The sequence below is a fragment of the Hordeum vulgare genome, chromosome 5H, assembly GCF_904849725.1.
Source record: "Hordeum vulgare subsp. vulgare chromosome 5H, MorexV3_pseudomolecules_assembly, whole genome shotgun sequence".
NCBI lineage: Eukaryota > Viridiplantae > Streptophyta > Magnoliopsida > Poales > Poaceae > Hordeum > Hordeum vulgare.
In genome coordinates, this window is record NC_058522.1 from 213,139,368 (window position 1) to 213,157,688 (window position 18,321).

Genomic DNA, 18,321 nt, shown 5'->3' on the forward strand with positions numbered 1-18,321 from the left:
AAACTTTCCAGTTTAAAGCTAAGGCTGAATCACAATGCATGGACCTGCACAACCTCATCAATAGGAGAAGAAAATATAAACAGATTCTCGGACTTAGTGAAAATCTCACTAATCTGAAATTTCAGCCAGATGTCTATTTTGATTGGGCACAACTTGCACACATGACTTCCTAAGCATGAAACAAAAGCAACAAGTGGTAGAGGTGGTCACCCTCTAGTGCCACAACAAGGAGTCAACCTATTGTGCACACCACAACATCATGAGACCAAGCTCCAAACATAGAACAAATCTGAAATATGTCATTTCCAAGAAGTGTTCCAATAGAAAAACTGATCTCACCAATGGAATCCTGGGAAGATTCTACCCCAAAACCATATATAAAACATATGCACTTGCTTGGAACAAGTGGGCACAAACTAGGAAAGAAAAACTGCATAGAATCCTATATAGTGAATAGTGCTACATCACATGTGCAAAATCACTAGAGCAATCCTACACAAGCTCTTGCATATGACCACAACATCAATGGGGGTACATGAGGGGTAGTCCTCATGCCTATGTGCATTGTCACATCACCACACCATCACAAGCCACAAGGACAACACAACACATCACCTACACATGAAATACAGGACACCACCTAGTTGACACCATAGATACTACCCCTACTGTATAAGCAAGATCATGGGAATATCAAGGTCAACATGACTTGGGCATGTGTGTGGCACTCACACAGATGCACACACACACAAGGTATGTGAGGAGGGGGTAAACCCATCCACACACACACACCACTCTCATGAGATCACAAGCACAAACCACAACCTACACTAAATCTCATAAGATGCACCCACACATGAAAACCTAGTGCATCACACACAACAACACTATGCTAGCAATCCTACAAGTATACAAAAACAACATACACATGCCTTCTACCAAGTATATCTACACACACACACAAGTGCACCATCATTGACTCACAAAGCTAGCAAGAAAATACATCACTCCCTTGCTGGTTTTGAGAGGAGGGGAAAATTACGCTCTCATGTGCAAAGCACACCACAAGCTACAATAAATAGGGGCTGCAAGATATTAAACAGCAAAGGGAAAAAAACAAAGAAAAGGAAAAAGGGGTAGGTAATGGGATCGAACCCCAGACCTACTCGTACTGCCCACAGGTGCAAACCACTCTGCTAGTGGCCTGATGCTCGACAGAACAAAGCAGCCTAGCAAGGTAATCTGTACTGCTGTGCTACTCTACTGCCAGGAATAAAATGCAAAAAGGGGGAGTGCATCCCCTGGGACTCGAACCCACGAGCTCACGAGAGCACACACATGTTGTTACCACTGCGCTACGAAACGATGTCTAACAGAGGGGAGGACTAAAACTAGGTAAGCTAACATGAGCGCCTGGTGCTCTGCTTGGCACGCAGAGTCGCCGGCGATAGGAAGGGCGCCGTGCTGCCCTGCTACTGATGCTGCACCACGAGGTGTTGGGGAACGTCGCATGGGAAACAAAAAAATTCCTACGCGCACGAAGACCTATCATGGTGATGTCCATCTACGAGGGGGATTTCAGATCTACGTACCCTTGTAGATCGCCCAGCGGGAAGCGTTAATAAACCCGGTTGATGTAGTGGAATGTCCTCATGTACCTCGATCCGCCCCGTGAACCGTCCCACGATCCGCTCCGATTTAGTGCGAACGGACGACACCTCCGCGTTCAGCACACGTACAGCTCGACGATGATCTCCGCCTTCTTGATCCGGCAAGAGAGATGGAGAGGTAGATGAGTTCTCCGGTAGTGTGACGGTGCTCCGGAGGTTGGTGGTGATCTTATCTTAGCAGGGCTCCGCCCGAGCTCCGCCGAAATGCGATCTAGAGGAAAAACCGTGGAGGTATGTGGTCGTGCTGCCGTGGCAAAGTCGTCTCAAATTAGCCCTAATACCTCAGTATATATAGGAGGGAGGGGAGGGGCCTTGCCTTGAGACTCAAGGAGCCCCAAGGGTTTCGGCTGAAGAGGGGAGGAGGAATCCTCCTCCAATCCTAGTCCAACTAGGATTAGAAGGTGGAGTCCTTCCCTTCCTTCCCACTTCCCTTTTTTTCTCTTTGATTTTTCTTATCTCCTGCGCAGGGACCTTCTTGGGCTTGCCCACCAGCCCACTAAGGGCTGGTGCGGCACCCCTAAGGCCTATGGGCTTCCCCGGGGTGGGCTGCCCCCCGCCCCCCGGTGAACATCCGGAACCCATTCGTCACTCCCGGTACATTCCCGGTAATGCCGAAAACTTTCCGGTAATCAAATGAGGTGATCCTATATATCAATATTCGTCTCCGGACCATTCCGGAAACCCTCTTGACGTCCGTGATCTCATCCGGGACTCCGAACAACATTCGGTAACCAACCATATAACTCAAATACGCAGAAAACAACGTCGAACCTTAAGTGTGCACACCCTGCGGGTTCGAGAACTATGTAGACATGACCCGAGGGAGTCCTCGGTCAATATCCAATAGTGGGACCTAGATGCCCATATTGGATCCTACATATTCTACGAAGATCTTATCGTTTGAACCTCAGTGCCAAGGATTCATATAATCCCGTATGTCATTCCCTTTGTCCTTCAGTATGTTACTTGCCCGAGATTCGATCGTCAGTATCCGCATACCTATTTCAATCTCGTTTACCGGCAAGTCTCTTTACTCGTTCCGTAATACAAGATCCCGTGACTTACACTAAGTCACATTGCTTGCAAGGCTTGTGTGTGATGTTTTATTACCGAGTGGGCCCCGAGATACCTCTCCGTCACACGGAGTGACAAATCCCAGTCTTGATCCATACTAACTCAACGGACACCTTCGGAGATACCTGTAGATCATATTTATAGTCACCCAGTTACGTTGTGACGTTTGATACACACAAAGTATTCCTCTGGTGTCAGTGAGTTATATGATCTCATGGTCATAGGAATAAATACTTGACACGCACAAAACAGTAGCAACAAAATGACACGATCAACATGCTACGTCTATTAGTTTGGGTCTAGTCCATCACATGATTCACCCAATGATGAGATCCAGTTATCAAGCAACAACACCTTGTACATAGTCAGAAGACCCTCACTATCCTTGATCAACTGGCTAGCCAACTAGAGGCTTGCTAGGGACAGTGTTTTGTCTATGTATCCACACATGTATCTAAGTCTTCATTCAACACAATTATAGCATGGATAATAAACGATTATCTTGATACAGGAATTATAATAATAACTTATTAATCATTGCCTCTAGGGCATAATTCCAACATGAGGGGCATGCCAACTACACTACTGCGCACTACTACAAGGGGAAGCAAGCCCCTGCTCTGCTCCTAGCGCTACCGAGCAACCACACAAACAGCAACACCTGCATCTACTCGATCTATACCTGGTACAGGGACGCGCCGGAGACGATCTACGCGAGCTACCCGAGGAAGAAGGAAGGGGAAGAAAGGATCCTCGCCTAGGGAGGAAGATGGGGATGCCGAAGTGCTTGGAGGAGAAGACGAAGGGGAAGTAGACGATCGGCTGCTGCAGGTCGACGTAGAACCGACGAAGAAGAAGAAGTTCACCGGAGCCGAGGCGTTGACGAGCTCCTGGCCGTCGTTGAGGTCGCTCCTCGACCTAAGCGATGGCGGGAATGGAGCGCGGGGTGCTTTCCCGTGCCCTTGGACATGGCGGCGGCGCCGGACGTCGACGGAGGTGGGGGTAGACGGCGGCGGGGCTTCTCTCTTTCTCTCTCTGCTGCAACTACAGAACTTACCGGGAGGGGAGAAAGAGAGATGGGGAATGGAGAGAGGTGGCGGCGACGGATGGGAGAGAGGGGGAAACCTAGAAGAGGGGAGGCACGGACGTCCACAATATATGGGGGGACCTCGACGTTTGTGCCTCACGGCGGCAACTTCTCTCTCGGCTAAGCTGACGGAAAGGAGGTGCACGGGTGCAGACGGCGTCTGAAGGAGAGGGGAGGTCGTGGGAGATGGGCTAGCGCGGGGAGAGAGGGGAGATGGGCCAGTCTGGAGGGAGGAAGCCCACCAGTGGCCCAGGATAGGAGAAAAACAAACCCTGGAGCCTCTTCTAATTATAGAAAAGCCAGAGAAGAAAATAAAGCAAAGCAAAATCTACTGAGGTAAAATCAAACAAAAATACCCCGTGGTCATGGAAAAATATGACCTATTTGAATAAATTGCAAAAGAAATATTTGGGGCAAATAATTATTTACAAAACAGCATTATTGGGGCTGTTTTGTATTTGTTTGCTCCATTTAAACACCTATCCATATCAGCAACTTCACATCTCCACATCCATCTCAAAACAACCTAAAACATGGGCATTTTTAAAACAGGAAAGGAAGAAGTGAATCTTGAGCTTGGAATAAAAGGGAGAGGGAAGGGTTTTTAAAACCTAAGCAAAACACAAGGCACTATTCCTATTATCACAATGCAATCTCCACACAAGGTTCACATCTCACATCACCACATAAGATCAGAAGCAACACATGAAATCATATGACCACAAAGCAACAACACATGACACATGGAATGATATGATATGGCATGCATGCATGCAAGGAAGAATAACAAGTGACATCACATGAAATCATAGCATAGATAGCCTCATGTCCAAGACAAGGTGGACCCACAAGAAGAGGGTTCCAAAAGGGGAAGGTTACACACTTGGGGCATTACATAACCAGTCTTCTGATGCCGGGATGATTAGGTCAAACAGCCAGTTTGTAAATAGAGCTCTTTGTTCTCCCTGACATGGACCATAGATATTCAGCAGCTTCCATTGATGAGCTGATTGCTTTGATTTAAACTGAATTCCAAGAGCAAAGTCTTCCTTTACGAATGTATCGCCTGTGAATACACTACTGTTCCAGATCGTGACAAGACCTCCTGAGGCTCCCCTAGACGGGATATAAGCAAATCTATCAAAGTGTTTAGGGCACAAAGATTTCAGAATAGCATCATCAAACATTTGCATCTTAGTTTCTTGTAAACAAATAACCGAGCATCCACTGTCACGGATCGTATTCGAGAGAGCTAGATGTTTTATGGGCGAGTTAAGACCACATATGTTCCAACATAGCACATTCCAATGTTGCAAAAGAACCATAAAGAAATATTAAAAGCTACAACTTAAGATTAATTTAGACGTGATCTGCTGCAGCCCTTGATGCTTCCTTGAGCATCTTACTAGTAGTGAGCTCGTCTTCAGGTATGGCGCAGAGGTGAGTCTCGATGGCCTGCATGGTGCTAATGGCGGTAGGAGGGGGTACATCCATCTCCAAAGCTCTGGTATCCTCACGAATTGAGATGTGGGGCATCACTCTAGGCTTGACCATTGACTACTGATTCGCCCATCAGCCATGGGAGGCACTTTGAATCCATCATATTTATTCGAACGAGAGTTGTGTTGCAGGTTTATAGTGTCAACATGAATTGTCATTTTGCCCTTCTCCTTTGGGGGGATCCTGTTACCTCTAAGCCCCACTGAAGTAAGCACATCTGACTGAACCTCCCCATCCCCATCATTAGAGCCTCTTGCAATGACCAGCCCAGAGCTGCTATGCTGAAATGCTTCGATCATCTAGGTATGTTTGATCTTTGGATCCACTGACAACATGGCATGTTCAGGGGAAATTTCCTCGAGCACGACAGCAGCAGCAGGTCTGGTTGCAGATAGGGTGGAGCCAGTGCTATTGAGGATCAAACCCTCTTCTCCAATAGTAATTGATACTCCCACTTGCACACACTCATGTTTGAAGCCATAACCATTGGACCAAGGTCCCCTAGATGCCATAAGAGGTTTAATGGTTCTAAAGATGAAGTCATTAAGCTGTTGCCTGGGAGCTGGGTCTGTCAATAGGAGTGTGAGAATGGATTCCCCCTGTTCAGAGAGCCCAAAGCAGATTCCTCCATTGTGTATCTCTATAGAGATCCTCAGAGAGTCCTCAGAGGGTTGTCGCTGTGTTGTTTGGGGGTGCACCACTGTGAGGGACATAGGGCCAGCAGAAATATCAGTACTACCTGAGCTGTCAGAGGCTGTGAAAGCATCATTCCATGCTTGGGAGGCACTGTCTGTTATATTGTTATCAGGAACCAAACCATCCTGGACTTGAAGGCCCTGTGCAGCAAGCCATGCCTGAAAGTTAAAGAGATATGGTGGTAATGGAGGTGTCTGAGGAGGTTGGATCGGCCACACACCCCAACCATCGTTCTGAGCCTGCTGATTGGGGGCATCATTAGCAGGAGGATCTGCATTGGGAGGTGCAGCATTTTGAACAAGCCAGTTATGAACATGTTGCTGGTACAACTGCTCAGCAGTGAGGCCAGGTCCAAATTGTGGGTGGGGGTTACCATCAGGAGGAGGAGGTTCTTCTCCAGCAGGTGGAACTTCTGGAAGTGAACTATCCCAATCATTACTTTGCAAAATGGTAACTTGAACTGTCGAGCAATCCCTAGCCCCTCCCAGCTGCCAGACGACAAAGCTCTTGGGTATTAACCGAATATTAAGAACTCTCACTTTGAGCAGAATGAATCTTCTATCTTGACGTGGGTTGTACCAGGAAATAAGAGAGCCAAAGCCACCTAAAGACTTGTTGATGTAATACTCAGTTTGATAATCATAGGGAAAGCCAAAGTACATAATCCAAACTTCAGGCCCGAAGGTGGTACTACGGCGGTTCAAAGCTTCATTGTGTGGGACAAAAGTGATAAGCAGATCCTCATCTTCTAGTTCTAATGGAGTAGCAATGGCAGTATCCCGCATAAAAGAATCCGTAAAGACAAAAATCCAATGCCCAGAGGATGATCAGATGATTCAGTAGGGAAGATCTAAGCTTCATATAACAGACCTTCAATCTGGGTGCGGATGGCCGCACGACGATGCAGGGGGATGTCTCTCATTTATTTCCTGAGTTCGTCTCATCTGTCCCAAGTTGTCTTTGTTTTCCCCTGCCCTCCCTCCTTTTTTCTCCAGTGATTTAATTATCATCCAAGTGCATTTCAATTCATTGATGCGTCTGCTATCTTCTCTTCCGTGTCGTATCCGGTGATTCCTTGTGAAGATTCTCATGAGCTGCTAGTTCATCATTCTTTATTCTTGTTTTTTCTTCCCTGTGGATTCAATTCAAGCTTTCGGTGTTCATCATATGCTTTTCTTCCTCTAATGATTCTGTGTTGGAAATTCCTATTCAAGCCTCTCTTGTTATTCATCCATCTCTATTCTATCCGGAGTGCTGAAGATATCTCGGAAGTTTCTTGTTTTCAATCCTTTCAATTATTTCGAGGTTCCCAACCTCATCAAGTTTTCATTATACCGGTGCAATATCTCTCTTCCTAATCAATTGTTCCAACGGTGTTTTCCTTTAGTGGGTCCATAACGCACAAGTTTCTCCCAGGATCTAATCTGGCTCTTCTAATCTTTTCCGAGAGATCTCTAATTCTTTTCAAGTGTGATGTAAGTATGTATTTCATCGGCCATATTCCTTCTTCGAGTTCACTTCAAATTTATTTCTCATCATTGGCTCAACCTTTCCTTCTTCATTATTCTGGAGTGTCTCAGTATTTTTGGTGGTGTTCCTCTCATCTTGCTCAATCTGAAGACCGAAGAAGTGTTTCTCTTAAATCTTGTCCATTCTATTGAAGATTGTCATCTCATATTGTGGCAATCCTCTTAAATTGTTTCCAATCATGAGTAATTCCTTCCATGTCTATCCGGTGCATTTCCGTGTTGTTTTCATTTCTAGATCCTCCGAAGGCCATAATTTTAGAAGATTTCTTCGTTCTTAGCTTTCAGCTTTTGTTCTCAAATTCTTCTCAATTGTTGTCTCTTTGTTCGTATCTCAATTATTCTCGTGCCTCATTCAAGTTTTCTGTTAGGCGGATCATTATCTCTTCATTCTCAAGGTGTTCTTCAAGATTCTTGTGGGAGAACCTCAAGTATTCTTTCTCTTGCATTTGAAAGAGCAGTTCTTCCTCATGTATCCTTTGAGCTGGTATTATAGCGTTCTTGTTAGTGGAGGAGTCTCTAAGAAAAGTTTTTTCAAGAATGATATAATTAAACCCACCAATTCCTTCAATCATGAGATTTTTCAACCCATCTTTTCTTCCATTGAGCTAGCTTGGTTTGGATTTCACCTAAAGCTTTTCCTAAGGGTTATTGCTATTATGGTGATTATCATTGATCCAAGTTCTTAATGTTTCCTCTTGGTGCAAGAAGTTGTGCATATCTTGTTGCTCTCAATCAATCATTGTTTTTGTTAGTGGTCGGTTGTCACCTCATTATTTTGAAATGGTTTCCATAAGCCCACAACAAGCTTGTTCTTTTCGTTGTTGGTTTTCCAACAACTCCGTTCAATTCTTCTTGCAAGGATGCTTGCCAAATTCAATTGTGGTAGAAGTTTTCATTTTCTTCTTCATTATTTCTTCCCAATGATCTAGTTTCTATTCTCTTCCGACACGCGGGGCGCCCTTGCTGGACTTGTTTTACCTTTCTCAAGCGTCTTGTGCGAGGGATTCCGAGGATACTTTGGGCTATATTGAGGTTGAGGTTTTCCAATAGGAACCCGAGGAGATCACGGGTTTTCCCTAATCGAGGTTATTCCATCGCAGCATGTGGTAGTTTGTGATTGACTAGTTGGAGCACCCCTGCAGGGTTAAATCTTTCGGAAAGCCGTGCCCGTTGTTATGTGGCAAACTTGGAAACTTTCTTTAACACACGGTTCTAGATAACTTGAAGTAAGCTTAATTAAAAACTTGCCAACGGAGTGTGTAACCGTGACTGTCTCTTTCGTGGGCTCCTTCTCCGATCGAGGACACGGTGGGGTTATGTTTGACGTAAGTAGGTGTTCATGATCATTCATTTGATCATTATTAGTTCACGTCCGCTATGCGTAGATCATCCCCCTCTCTTATTCTTGTACTGTAAGTTAGCCAGCTCAAATAATTGCTTAGTCGCTTGTTGCAGCCTCACCACTTAACCATACATCATCCATTAAGCTTTGCTAGTCTTGATACCTTTGAAAATGAGATTGTTGAGTCCTTGTGGCTCACAGATTACTACAACAATAGTTGCAGGTACAGGTAAAGTGTTACTTTGACGTGAGCGCAATGATTGTTCTGTTTGGAGTTTCTTCTTCTTCTTCTTCTTCTTCTTCTTCCATCTAGGATGGGTTCCAGGACGGCAGCCTGGGATAGCAAGGATGGACGTCATTCTTTTATCATTTTTTTCGTCTGTAGTTGGACCCTGCTCTTCTACATGATGACAGTATATTGTTGTATTGATGTGATCTTGATGTAGCTTGTGGTGAGTGTAAGCCAACTCCTTATACCCATATTTTTAGTACATGTACTTGTAACGATATCCATTCTTGCGAAACGACGAGATGCGTTTCTATCCCTGTCGAGGCACACGCGTCTAAATAAGGATAGGATCGCATCTTGGGCGTTACAATTTCCCCCACATATTATATTTGGGGAACTGAAGGGTCTTTTATTACTGCAGATTGCACCTTGTCGTGCTTGTTATAATGTTGACTAGGGTGGACTATATCAACAAATTCCATTAATTATAACTTATGAAATCTATTTCAATTGCATAGTTACAATCATTAATTAGTATATATGTAATACGTGGGGCTCGGCACACAGAGAGCATTGTCCACATCTTCCAATATAATTAGTATATATGATCACTTAACTAATTTCTTGTTTGCCTTTCCAACTAATTGTTGTAAATAATATATTTTTTCATTATGATTTTTCGTGGAATTATGTACCATTGGCCTTTGACCAATTAGGCATATCATTTCATATGCTTATGATTGGATACATTACTTAGGACCAGTTCTTTTGGTAGCTTCTAGAATAAGCTGAAATAAGTTGTCCCCTACCCAGCTTATACTAGAACCAATCAAATATTTTTTTTTAGAAGCCTACTAATTAAGTCTTAATTAGTAGGCTTCTAGAATAAACTGGTTAGGGGGCAGCTTATTCTAGAAGCCCAAAAAATCTATCAAAAGAACTGGCTCTTAATATGTTGTCAAATTCCAAGTTAAAATTGGAGGTAAATAAGAAATTATGGAAGTAGTGTCAGATCTGTAAAAGAGTGAAATATCTCATTTTGTGAGTCATACAGTTAGATCAAAGAAAAGGTATTCTATCAATCTAACTAGTCACACACCTAGATCCATTAAATGAAACTTTCACTTTCCTTTGGTGTGGGTCGATGTAGGGGAAATCACTAAGTACTTACGAAAGAATTTAGATAAAAAGGAGGTCAAGGGTCAAAGAAAGCTCATATCATCGAGACGTCGAAACCATGCAGAGGAAAAAATGACGGCTAAGAAAGAACTAGAATGTGTTCTTTGCTCAAAGATTATATGTGTATAATAACGGCGACAAGAAATTGTGTGAAAAAATTACATGGCAAAAAGAATATCCAACATGTAAAGAGACGACAATGGGACGAACAGAAAGCATGAGAAAGAAAAGGCACAGACTATTCCAACTGATACCACTATATTTTATTTATCTTGCGACGTCAATGTCGAGACTGCGGGTCCGTTATTTTGTATTGCATCAGAATGTTTGATTATATAACTTATTTTATTTTGTTTATACAGTGAAACGCAGTGCGAATCTCCACAACAAGCGATGATGGATTCTTCACATATACATACAACTTCTGCTAGAAAATGCAATTTTTGTGAAGTTGCCCTTATACCGATATATCATCGGTATATATAACTGGTGAACGTTTACGGGGACATTAAAACGGTTGGATCTTGATCAAACACATGTCATTTTCTTAAAAGAAATACACTATGTTACTCGCATTTTTTTGCTAAACTTAGCAAAAAAAAAAAAATCATACTAGATGGCAATCCTTTTTTTTTTTTGGCACATGGCAACGGGCGCCTTAGTGGACAATTTCTCTTTGGCGAACGTTCGCCATATAAACGGGTTCTATAGCATCACCACCTCCTCCATATCAACATCATTATCGGGAGAGTCGTCCCAGTCCGTCGCTTCTCTCACCCCGTCCCATATTTTGATCGTTTTACCCATCGATGGTGTCCTTCTTCATCACCCTGGGAGCTCAATTTGTCTCCTAACTCGGCGATTTGTTGTTGAGGGGGGTCGTCTCCTAACTCGGCGATTTGTTGTTGAGGGGGGTAAGGATTTTCATGGTCTCTTGGTAGTTGCGAGATTGATTTATCGACGGCTTTAGGGTCGTTGCCTCGATGATCCGAGCCGATCGTGCCGATGGTGACCATCTCAGTGGGGTCTGGTTTTTATAGATTGGTGAATCGTGCTCAGGAGGACGTTTTTCTTCTGTCCAATACCGGTTTGTCGAAGCAGATATGCGGGATCCTTTGTCCTTTTGTCCGATCGAGGCCTTTCTTTGCTGCTAGACTGTTAATCGGATGTGATCTCTTCCGACGGATGATGCAATTGCAATCTTGTCTTTGTGCAGCCTTGTCAACTATGGATATTTCGTTGTTCATAGTAATTGTTGAATATGCCCTTTGGAAGGGTAGCTGTGGCACCCTATCAGTGGGCTTCATCAATCTTCCCCTCTCCCGCAATCCTCACAACTCAACTAGCTCAAGTGCTCTTGAATTGGTTTGGATAGATTTGAGTTGCTTCCTCATTGTTTTCACTTGATTTGGGGAGCTTGGTTTGCATCTCATTTGGTACATATTTGATTGTCAGTAGAATATGACATTTCTATATGTTTTTTTGTAGAGGATATGATCCGTTTGATTAAATTGACTTGGGAAATGTTTTTGATGTTATATATAATTTTTTTTATTGTTTCTATACATGTGCTGAATGATTCTTTCTAATTCACTTCTCTGATTTGAGTACATAACCTGGTATATTCTCATTTAATGTTGCTAAGCAAAGCCAACTGTGTTTGTCAGGTTGTTAGAGAAATTACCCACAATCAATAACTCAAGATATATGTCATGGTTGAGTTAAATTAACGCATTTCACGCTGCAGAGTTGACTGGATTGTCATGTGCGTGAATGTGCTACGGTGTTGAGGCCTCTAGCCAAAAACAACACAATTCCTATTGCAAAGCATAGGCCAGTGCAAGTTCCAGCTTATAGATGGATGCCACGATGAGCAGTGAAGTTCGGTCTTCCCTTCCTCGCCATCTCATTGTAGATGACACAATATCCGTCGTTTCTCCGCTGCAGCAGCCGTTTCAACGAGCACAGCATCACTGCTTTGGTGATTCTGCTCCTGGGGAGTTCCCCTTGGCTGCAAACCCGTCGATAGTCCTCCATGTCCTCACATCATGCAATCTTTACCCTGAGGACCTCGCTCACTTAGAGGCAAGTAATATTTTCTTGTTCGTCTCCGTTGTAGAATTGATATCGCCGCTGACAAGCATTATGTCTGCGATAGGCAACATGCAAGTTCTTCAGGAAGCCTGCCAATTTCCCTCCTGACTTCCTATTGCCAATGTCAGAGCTTGCGGCCTTGGATATGTGCCAGAAACGGGCTATATTTAAGCCTATGAGTACACAAGAAAGAGAAATGTTTAAGCAACGTTGCGGTGGGAGTTGGAAGCTAGTTCTTAGGTTCATAATGGCAGGTGAAGCATGCTGTCGTCGAGAAAAGTCTCAGGCAATTGCTGGACCAGGTCACAGCATCGCTGTATCGACAAGTGGTGCTGCGTACACTTTTGGGTCCAACAACTCTGGCCAACTTGGCCATGCCAGTTTAGAAGAGGAGTGGAGACCACGTCCTGTCAGGTGCTTCTGGTATTTACAGTTACCATGAATTTATCCATGACTCAAATGGCTCTTGTGTAGAGTGTTAAGCTTTTGTTGGAACTCTTGTAGATCATTGCAGGGTATTCGAATTATTCAGGCAGCAGCAGGAGCAGGACGTACAATGCTTGTCAGTGATGCTGGTAGGGTGTACGCATTTGGGAAGGATTCTTTCGGAGAGGTAGAATTTGGGAATCAAGGTTCAAGGGCTGTGGCTACACCACAAATGGTAGAATCATTGAAGGACATCTACATTGTACAGGCAGCAATTGGAAACTTCTTTACTGCCGTGTTATCTCGGGAGGGATGTGTATATACATTTTCTTGGGGCAGTGACATGAAGCTTGGTCATCAGACAGAGCCAAACGATGTGCAGCCTCATCTTCTCACAGGCCCTCTTGAGAACATTCCAGTTGTGCAGATAGCTGCAGGCTATTGCTATCTCCTTGCTCTCGCATGCCAACCAAGTGGCATGTAAGATTTTCCATCCAAACATCATCATTGATGTGATGCATGACATGCTATTTTTTATGAAGGGGATTCTTCTAGTCTGCCTTTAGCCTCGCACTTTGATTAATTTTACAATGAAACTAAATAACTAATAGGTAATCATGGTTAACAATATTCTATTTGAGAAAATGCAAATCAGTAAGAAGGATTCGTCCAAATCTGTTCAAATTCATGTTTCTAACATACAACGTAAGTTCTGCCATTAACCCTTGAAGAAAAAGACTCTCGAATGATGAGAACTAATTTCTTGTTACAATGAAGTAATATTTACAGGCTTCAACATTTTTTATGAGCTATTGTTGTGCTTTGGAGCAAGATTTCAAGCTCAAGTTCAACCACAGCGTTTCTTTTATATGAACATGATACTATTCTAATGGTTGGTCTCAGTTTAATGGCAGGTCTGTTTATTCTGTTGGTTGTGGTTTAGGAGGAAAGCTTGGCCATGGCACCCGAACTGATGAGAAATACCCTAGATTGATTGAGCAGTTCCAGGCTCTGAATATACAACCAATAGTTGTTGCTGCTGGTGCTTGGCATGCTGCTGTTGTGGGAAAGGATGGACGAGTTTGCACTTGGGGATGGGGGCGTTATGGCTGCTTGGGTCATGGTAATGAGGAATGTGAGTCTGTTCCCAAGGTGGTTGAGGCCTTGAGCAGTGTGAAGGCTGTTTATGTAGCAACTGGAGATTATACCACATTTATTGTGTCATGCAAAGGTGATGTTTACTCGTTTGGATGTGGTGAGTCGTCAAGCCTTGGCCACAACACTACAATTGAGGTGAGGTACTATCTAGCACACCTCCTAAATGCTTAACAGAAACAAGCAATTCAATTTTGGTTTTGTATGTATTAGTTTAGTTTGCCTACTTGATTATCAATGTGGGATTCTTGTGGTAGTTTCTATTTTATATTAAGAATATAGTGTCAATTTTTTGGATTACAAATCCTCAATATTACCTAAAATTTAGACTCCCATTATGATCATACAAGGAAGACCTAATGTGCATGCAATAGCGGGTGCTTGAGTTTAGGGTTATGTGCATATATTCATATAAGATGTAAGCAAAAACAATATGTATGGCTGAATTTATGGGAGAGATTTGGTTTTCAGTTTTGTATTAATTACCTATTTGATTGTAACTTGTATGGTAAAGAAAGAAAAAAATTAATCGAAGTTCAGATTTTCAGTGGGAAATAGCAGATAGTATAACACTGGAAGATTGTGGCTACAAGTATAGCTGATATGCCTGTTGTTGCATTGATCATGTAATTTATTCTATTGCGTAAAGTTTCCCTAGAAAGCTAGCCATCACGGGGCTACACGGTGCTATTGGGATGTGCACTGTTGCAGCTAGAATTTATTAGTTGTAGAGTGATTTTTTTTTGTGCTGTTTACCAATCTTTAAGAACAAGGGGATGTTCAAAGTTGTATTAACTACCGCGGAATCAAGCTGATGAGCCATACTATGAAGCTATAGGAGAGAGTCATTGAACACCGTTTAAGAAGGTTAACAAGCGTGACCAAAAACCAATTTGGTTTCATGCCTGGGAGGTCTACCATGAAAGCCATCTTCTTGGTACGACAGCTGATGGAGAAATACAGGGAGCAAAATGACCTTCATATGGTGTTCATTGATTTGGAGAAGGCCTATGATAAGATACCTCGGAATGTCATGTGGTGGGCCTTGGAGAAACACAAAGTCCCAATAAAGTACATTACCCTCATCAAGGATATGTATGATAATGTTGTGACAAGTGTTCGAACAAGTGATGACGACACCGATGACTTTCCGATTAGAATAGGGCTACACCAAGGGTCAGCTTTGAGCCCTTATCTTTTTGATTTGGTGATGGATGAGGTCACAAGGGATATACAAGGAGATATCCCATGGTGTATGCTCTTTGCGGATGATGTGGTGCTAGTCGATGATAGCCGAACGGGGGTTAATAGAAAGTTAGAGTTATGGAGGCGGACTCTAGAATCGAAGGGTTTTAGGCTTAGTAGAACTAAAACTGAATACATGAGGTGCAGTTTTAGTGCTACTAGGCACGAGGATGGAGAGGTTAGCCTTGGTGGGCAGGTGGTACCGGAGAGAGACACGTTTCGATATTTGGGGTCCATGTTGCAGAAGGATGGCGATATCGATGAAGACGTGGGCCACCGAATCAAGGCTGGGTGCATGAAGTGGCGCCAAGCTTCTGGCGTACTCTGTGACAAGAGAGTGCCACAAAAGCTAAAAGACAGGTTTTATAGGACAGCTATCCGACCTGCGATGTTGTATGGCGCGGAGTGTTGGCCAACCAAGAGACGGCATATCCAACAGTTAGGTGTAGCAGAGATGCGCATGTTGAGATGGATATGTGTCCAAACAAGGAAGGATCGGGTACGGAATGACGATATACGAGAAATACTTGGGGTAGCACCGATTGAAGAGAAGCTGGTCCAGCATCGTCTCAGATGGTTTGGACATATTCAACGGAGGCCATCGGAAGCGCCGGTGCATAGCGGACGGATAAAGCGTGCTGAGAATGTTAAGAGGGGTCGTGGTAGACCAAACTTGACATGGGAGGAGTCCGTTAAGAGAGACCTGAAGGTTTGGAATATCGACAAAGACTTAGCCATGGACAGGGGTGCGTGGAAGTTAGCTATCCACGTTCCAGAGCCATGACTTTGTTTCGAGATCTTATGGGTTTCAACTCTAGCCTACCCTAGCTTGTTTGGGACTGAAAGGCTTGGTTGTTGTTGTAATCTTAGATATGTTTTTGGTTGTTGTTGTAATCTTAGATATGTTTTTGTTCAGTTAACCTTTATGGCACCGTTAATCTTCAGTTTGCAGATGATTGCTTTAGTTTGGGTCGTAAGAATAAGCAGAAAGATGAGATTTGTTGACACGGGTCCTCTTAGTTGTCTGTAACTTAGTTTGCTACTCCTACTTGTGAATAAATCTTCATTTTATTTACCGCCTATCTGTTCTTTTCTAGGGTAACAACAGGCACAGCAACGTCCTTAGCCCTGAGCTGGTGACTTCGTTGCAGAGTAAGAATGAGAAGGTGGTGCAGGTCAGCCTTACGAATTCCGTATACTGGAATGCACATACATTTGCGCTGACAGAGTCGGGCAAACTCTACGCTTTTGGAGCAGGGGATAAAGGGCAGCTAGGTAGTGAACTTGTCTCACAAGAAAGTGAGAGGGGAACCCCTGAGCGGGTTGAAATTGACCTCAGTTAGGTTCAGTTGCAGCATCTCCTTTTCACTCCAATTGCATGCTACTAACCATCACCTTCCTAATTAACTCTTTGATTGCAAGCACTTAGTTTGTACCCCTGTTCTGTTGGGTCTGAGCTGATCCTTGTGAAAATAATTACCCTGCAAGACAAACAATCTGTTGTTGATATGATTGATTCTCTTTAGAAAGCGTGTTGTGTATATAGTTGTAACTGTAAATATAACGAACTATGTCTTGTCCGTTCCTTGAAAAACGAGCAGCTGGTTGTGGTTGACAATTTAACATATTGTGAAATGTACCTAGCTTGGCACTATTTTACGCTGTGCTGCTGCTATGTGTTGTACTCCCTCCGTACCATAATATATGACGTTTTAGCAGTTCATTTGAGCTACTAAAACGTCATATATTATAATACAAAGGTAGTATTTTTTATACTCAAGTGTGAACTCATGTGTATGTGTGAGTAACAATTACTCCCTTCATTTCTAAATATATATCTTTTCAGGAATTTTACTAGGAAACTACATACGAAACAAAATCAGTGAATTTACATTTTAAAGTGTGTTTATATACATCAACTTATATTTAAGAACGGGACAACTTATATTTAAGAACCGAGAAAGTAGTAGGCTGTATGATGATTATTAACTGGATTAGTATACCAATTCTCTCTTTTTTTACATGTCTCGTTAAAGATCATAGCACGAATCATGTACTCCCTCCGTTCTAAAATATAAGACCTTTTAGAGATTTCACTAGGAGACTACATACGAAGCAAAATGAGTGAATCTATACTCTAAAATATGTCTATGTACATCCGTATGTAATTTATAGTGTAATTTTTAAAAGGTCTTATATTTAGGAACGGAGGAAGTACATGATAAAAGCTGAAAAGACAACAAACGCTAGATTTTAACAAAAAAAAAGATTAGCCAAGAAGAAAAAGTACAATCAAGACAAAAAAACACCAGCCAAAAAGAAAAAATACAATCAAGACCGAAGAATCTTTTAAACTTAACACTAACTCCTTGCCTCTCGTGTCACCATAGTAGCCATTAAAGAAAAAAAGAGTCACATCACCTCTTATCAAAGCAATTCCATAGCTGATGTACAGCTTTGCGAACCTTTAAAATGACTCATCAAGGATAAAACAATTACTGTTGAACAAATCAGACCGGGTTAACACCCTGGACATGTCATCAAACTTCAGATTTGGCACCCCTGCATGTTTAAGGTGTTAGATGAGGAAACCATACTATCATCCACGAACCACGAATTCAATACAAGATCCACAATATTCCTGATGTCGTTGATGCAGACGACAATCTGCATCCGCTTCTGGTCCACCTCCCAAGCTCTACGCTAGCACTGGAGCAAACGGTGTCGCAATGACGAAACCCGTGGACACGGGTCAATCACGAGGATGTCGCCACTGCCACTCCATCCTTGCTTGAACACACATGTTTTTAAACCAATCCCCAACCATAGGATCGATCGCCTTGTCGGAGAAGGGGCCGAAGAATCTTTATTCAGCGCCACTGTTGCCATCATCGAAGCCAAGACAATAAACAGACTACGAGGGCCTAAAACTGATCCACACGCGTGGATTTGATTCCTACCTTATCTCTAGGAAAGGCTTCTTGCCCTTCAAGTCTTGTACTCTATATATACTTGCCCTCGAGGTTCAGTAATACATGCACCGCATTACATCAATCCCTAGGTAATCCTTCTACATGGTATCAGCCTAACCCTAA

The 18,321-nt window shown here is 43.0% G+C and overlaps 1 protein-coding gene across 6 annotated transcripts; it reads left to right on the forward strand.

Moving 5' to 3' along the window:
* The first annotated feature begins 11,027 nt into the window (after nucleotides 1-11,027).
* Nucleotides 11,028-16,849, forward strand: LOC123400092 (ultraviolet-B receptor UVR8). Of its 6 annotated transcripts, none has more exons than XM_045094502.1 (6): nucleotides 11,029-11,220; nucleotides 11,347-12,391; nucleotides 12,465-12,814; nucleotides 12,905-13,306; nucleotides 13,741-14,119; nucleotides 16,324-16,849. In XM_045094502.1, the coding sequence occupies exons 2-6, from the start codon at nucleotides 12,164-12,166 to the stop codon at nucleotides 16,567-16,569; spliced, it is 1,605 nt and encodes a 534-aa protein (XP_044950437.1). In that variant the 5' UTR covers nucleotides 11,029-11,220; nucleotides 11,347-12,163; the 3' UTR covers nucleotides 16,570-16,849. The 6 variants fall into 6 exon arrangements, with proteins under 6 accessions (XP_044950439.1, XP_044950437.1, XP_044950435.1 ...); XM_045094500.1 differs by having other exon boundaries at nucleotides 11,974-12,391; XM_045094499.1 differs by having other exon boundaries at nucleotides 12,054-12,391.
* Nucleotides 16,850-18,321: the final 1,472 nt, after the last annotated feature.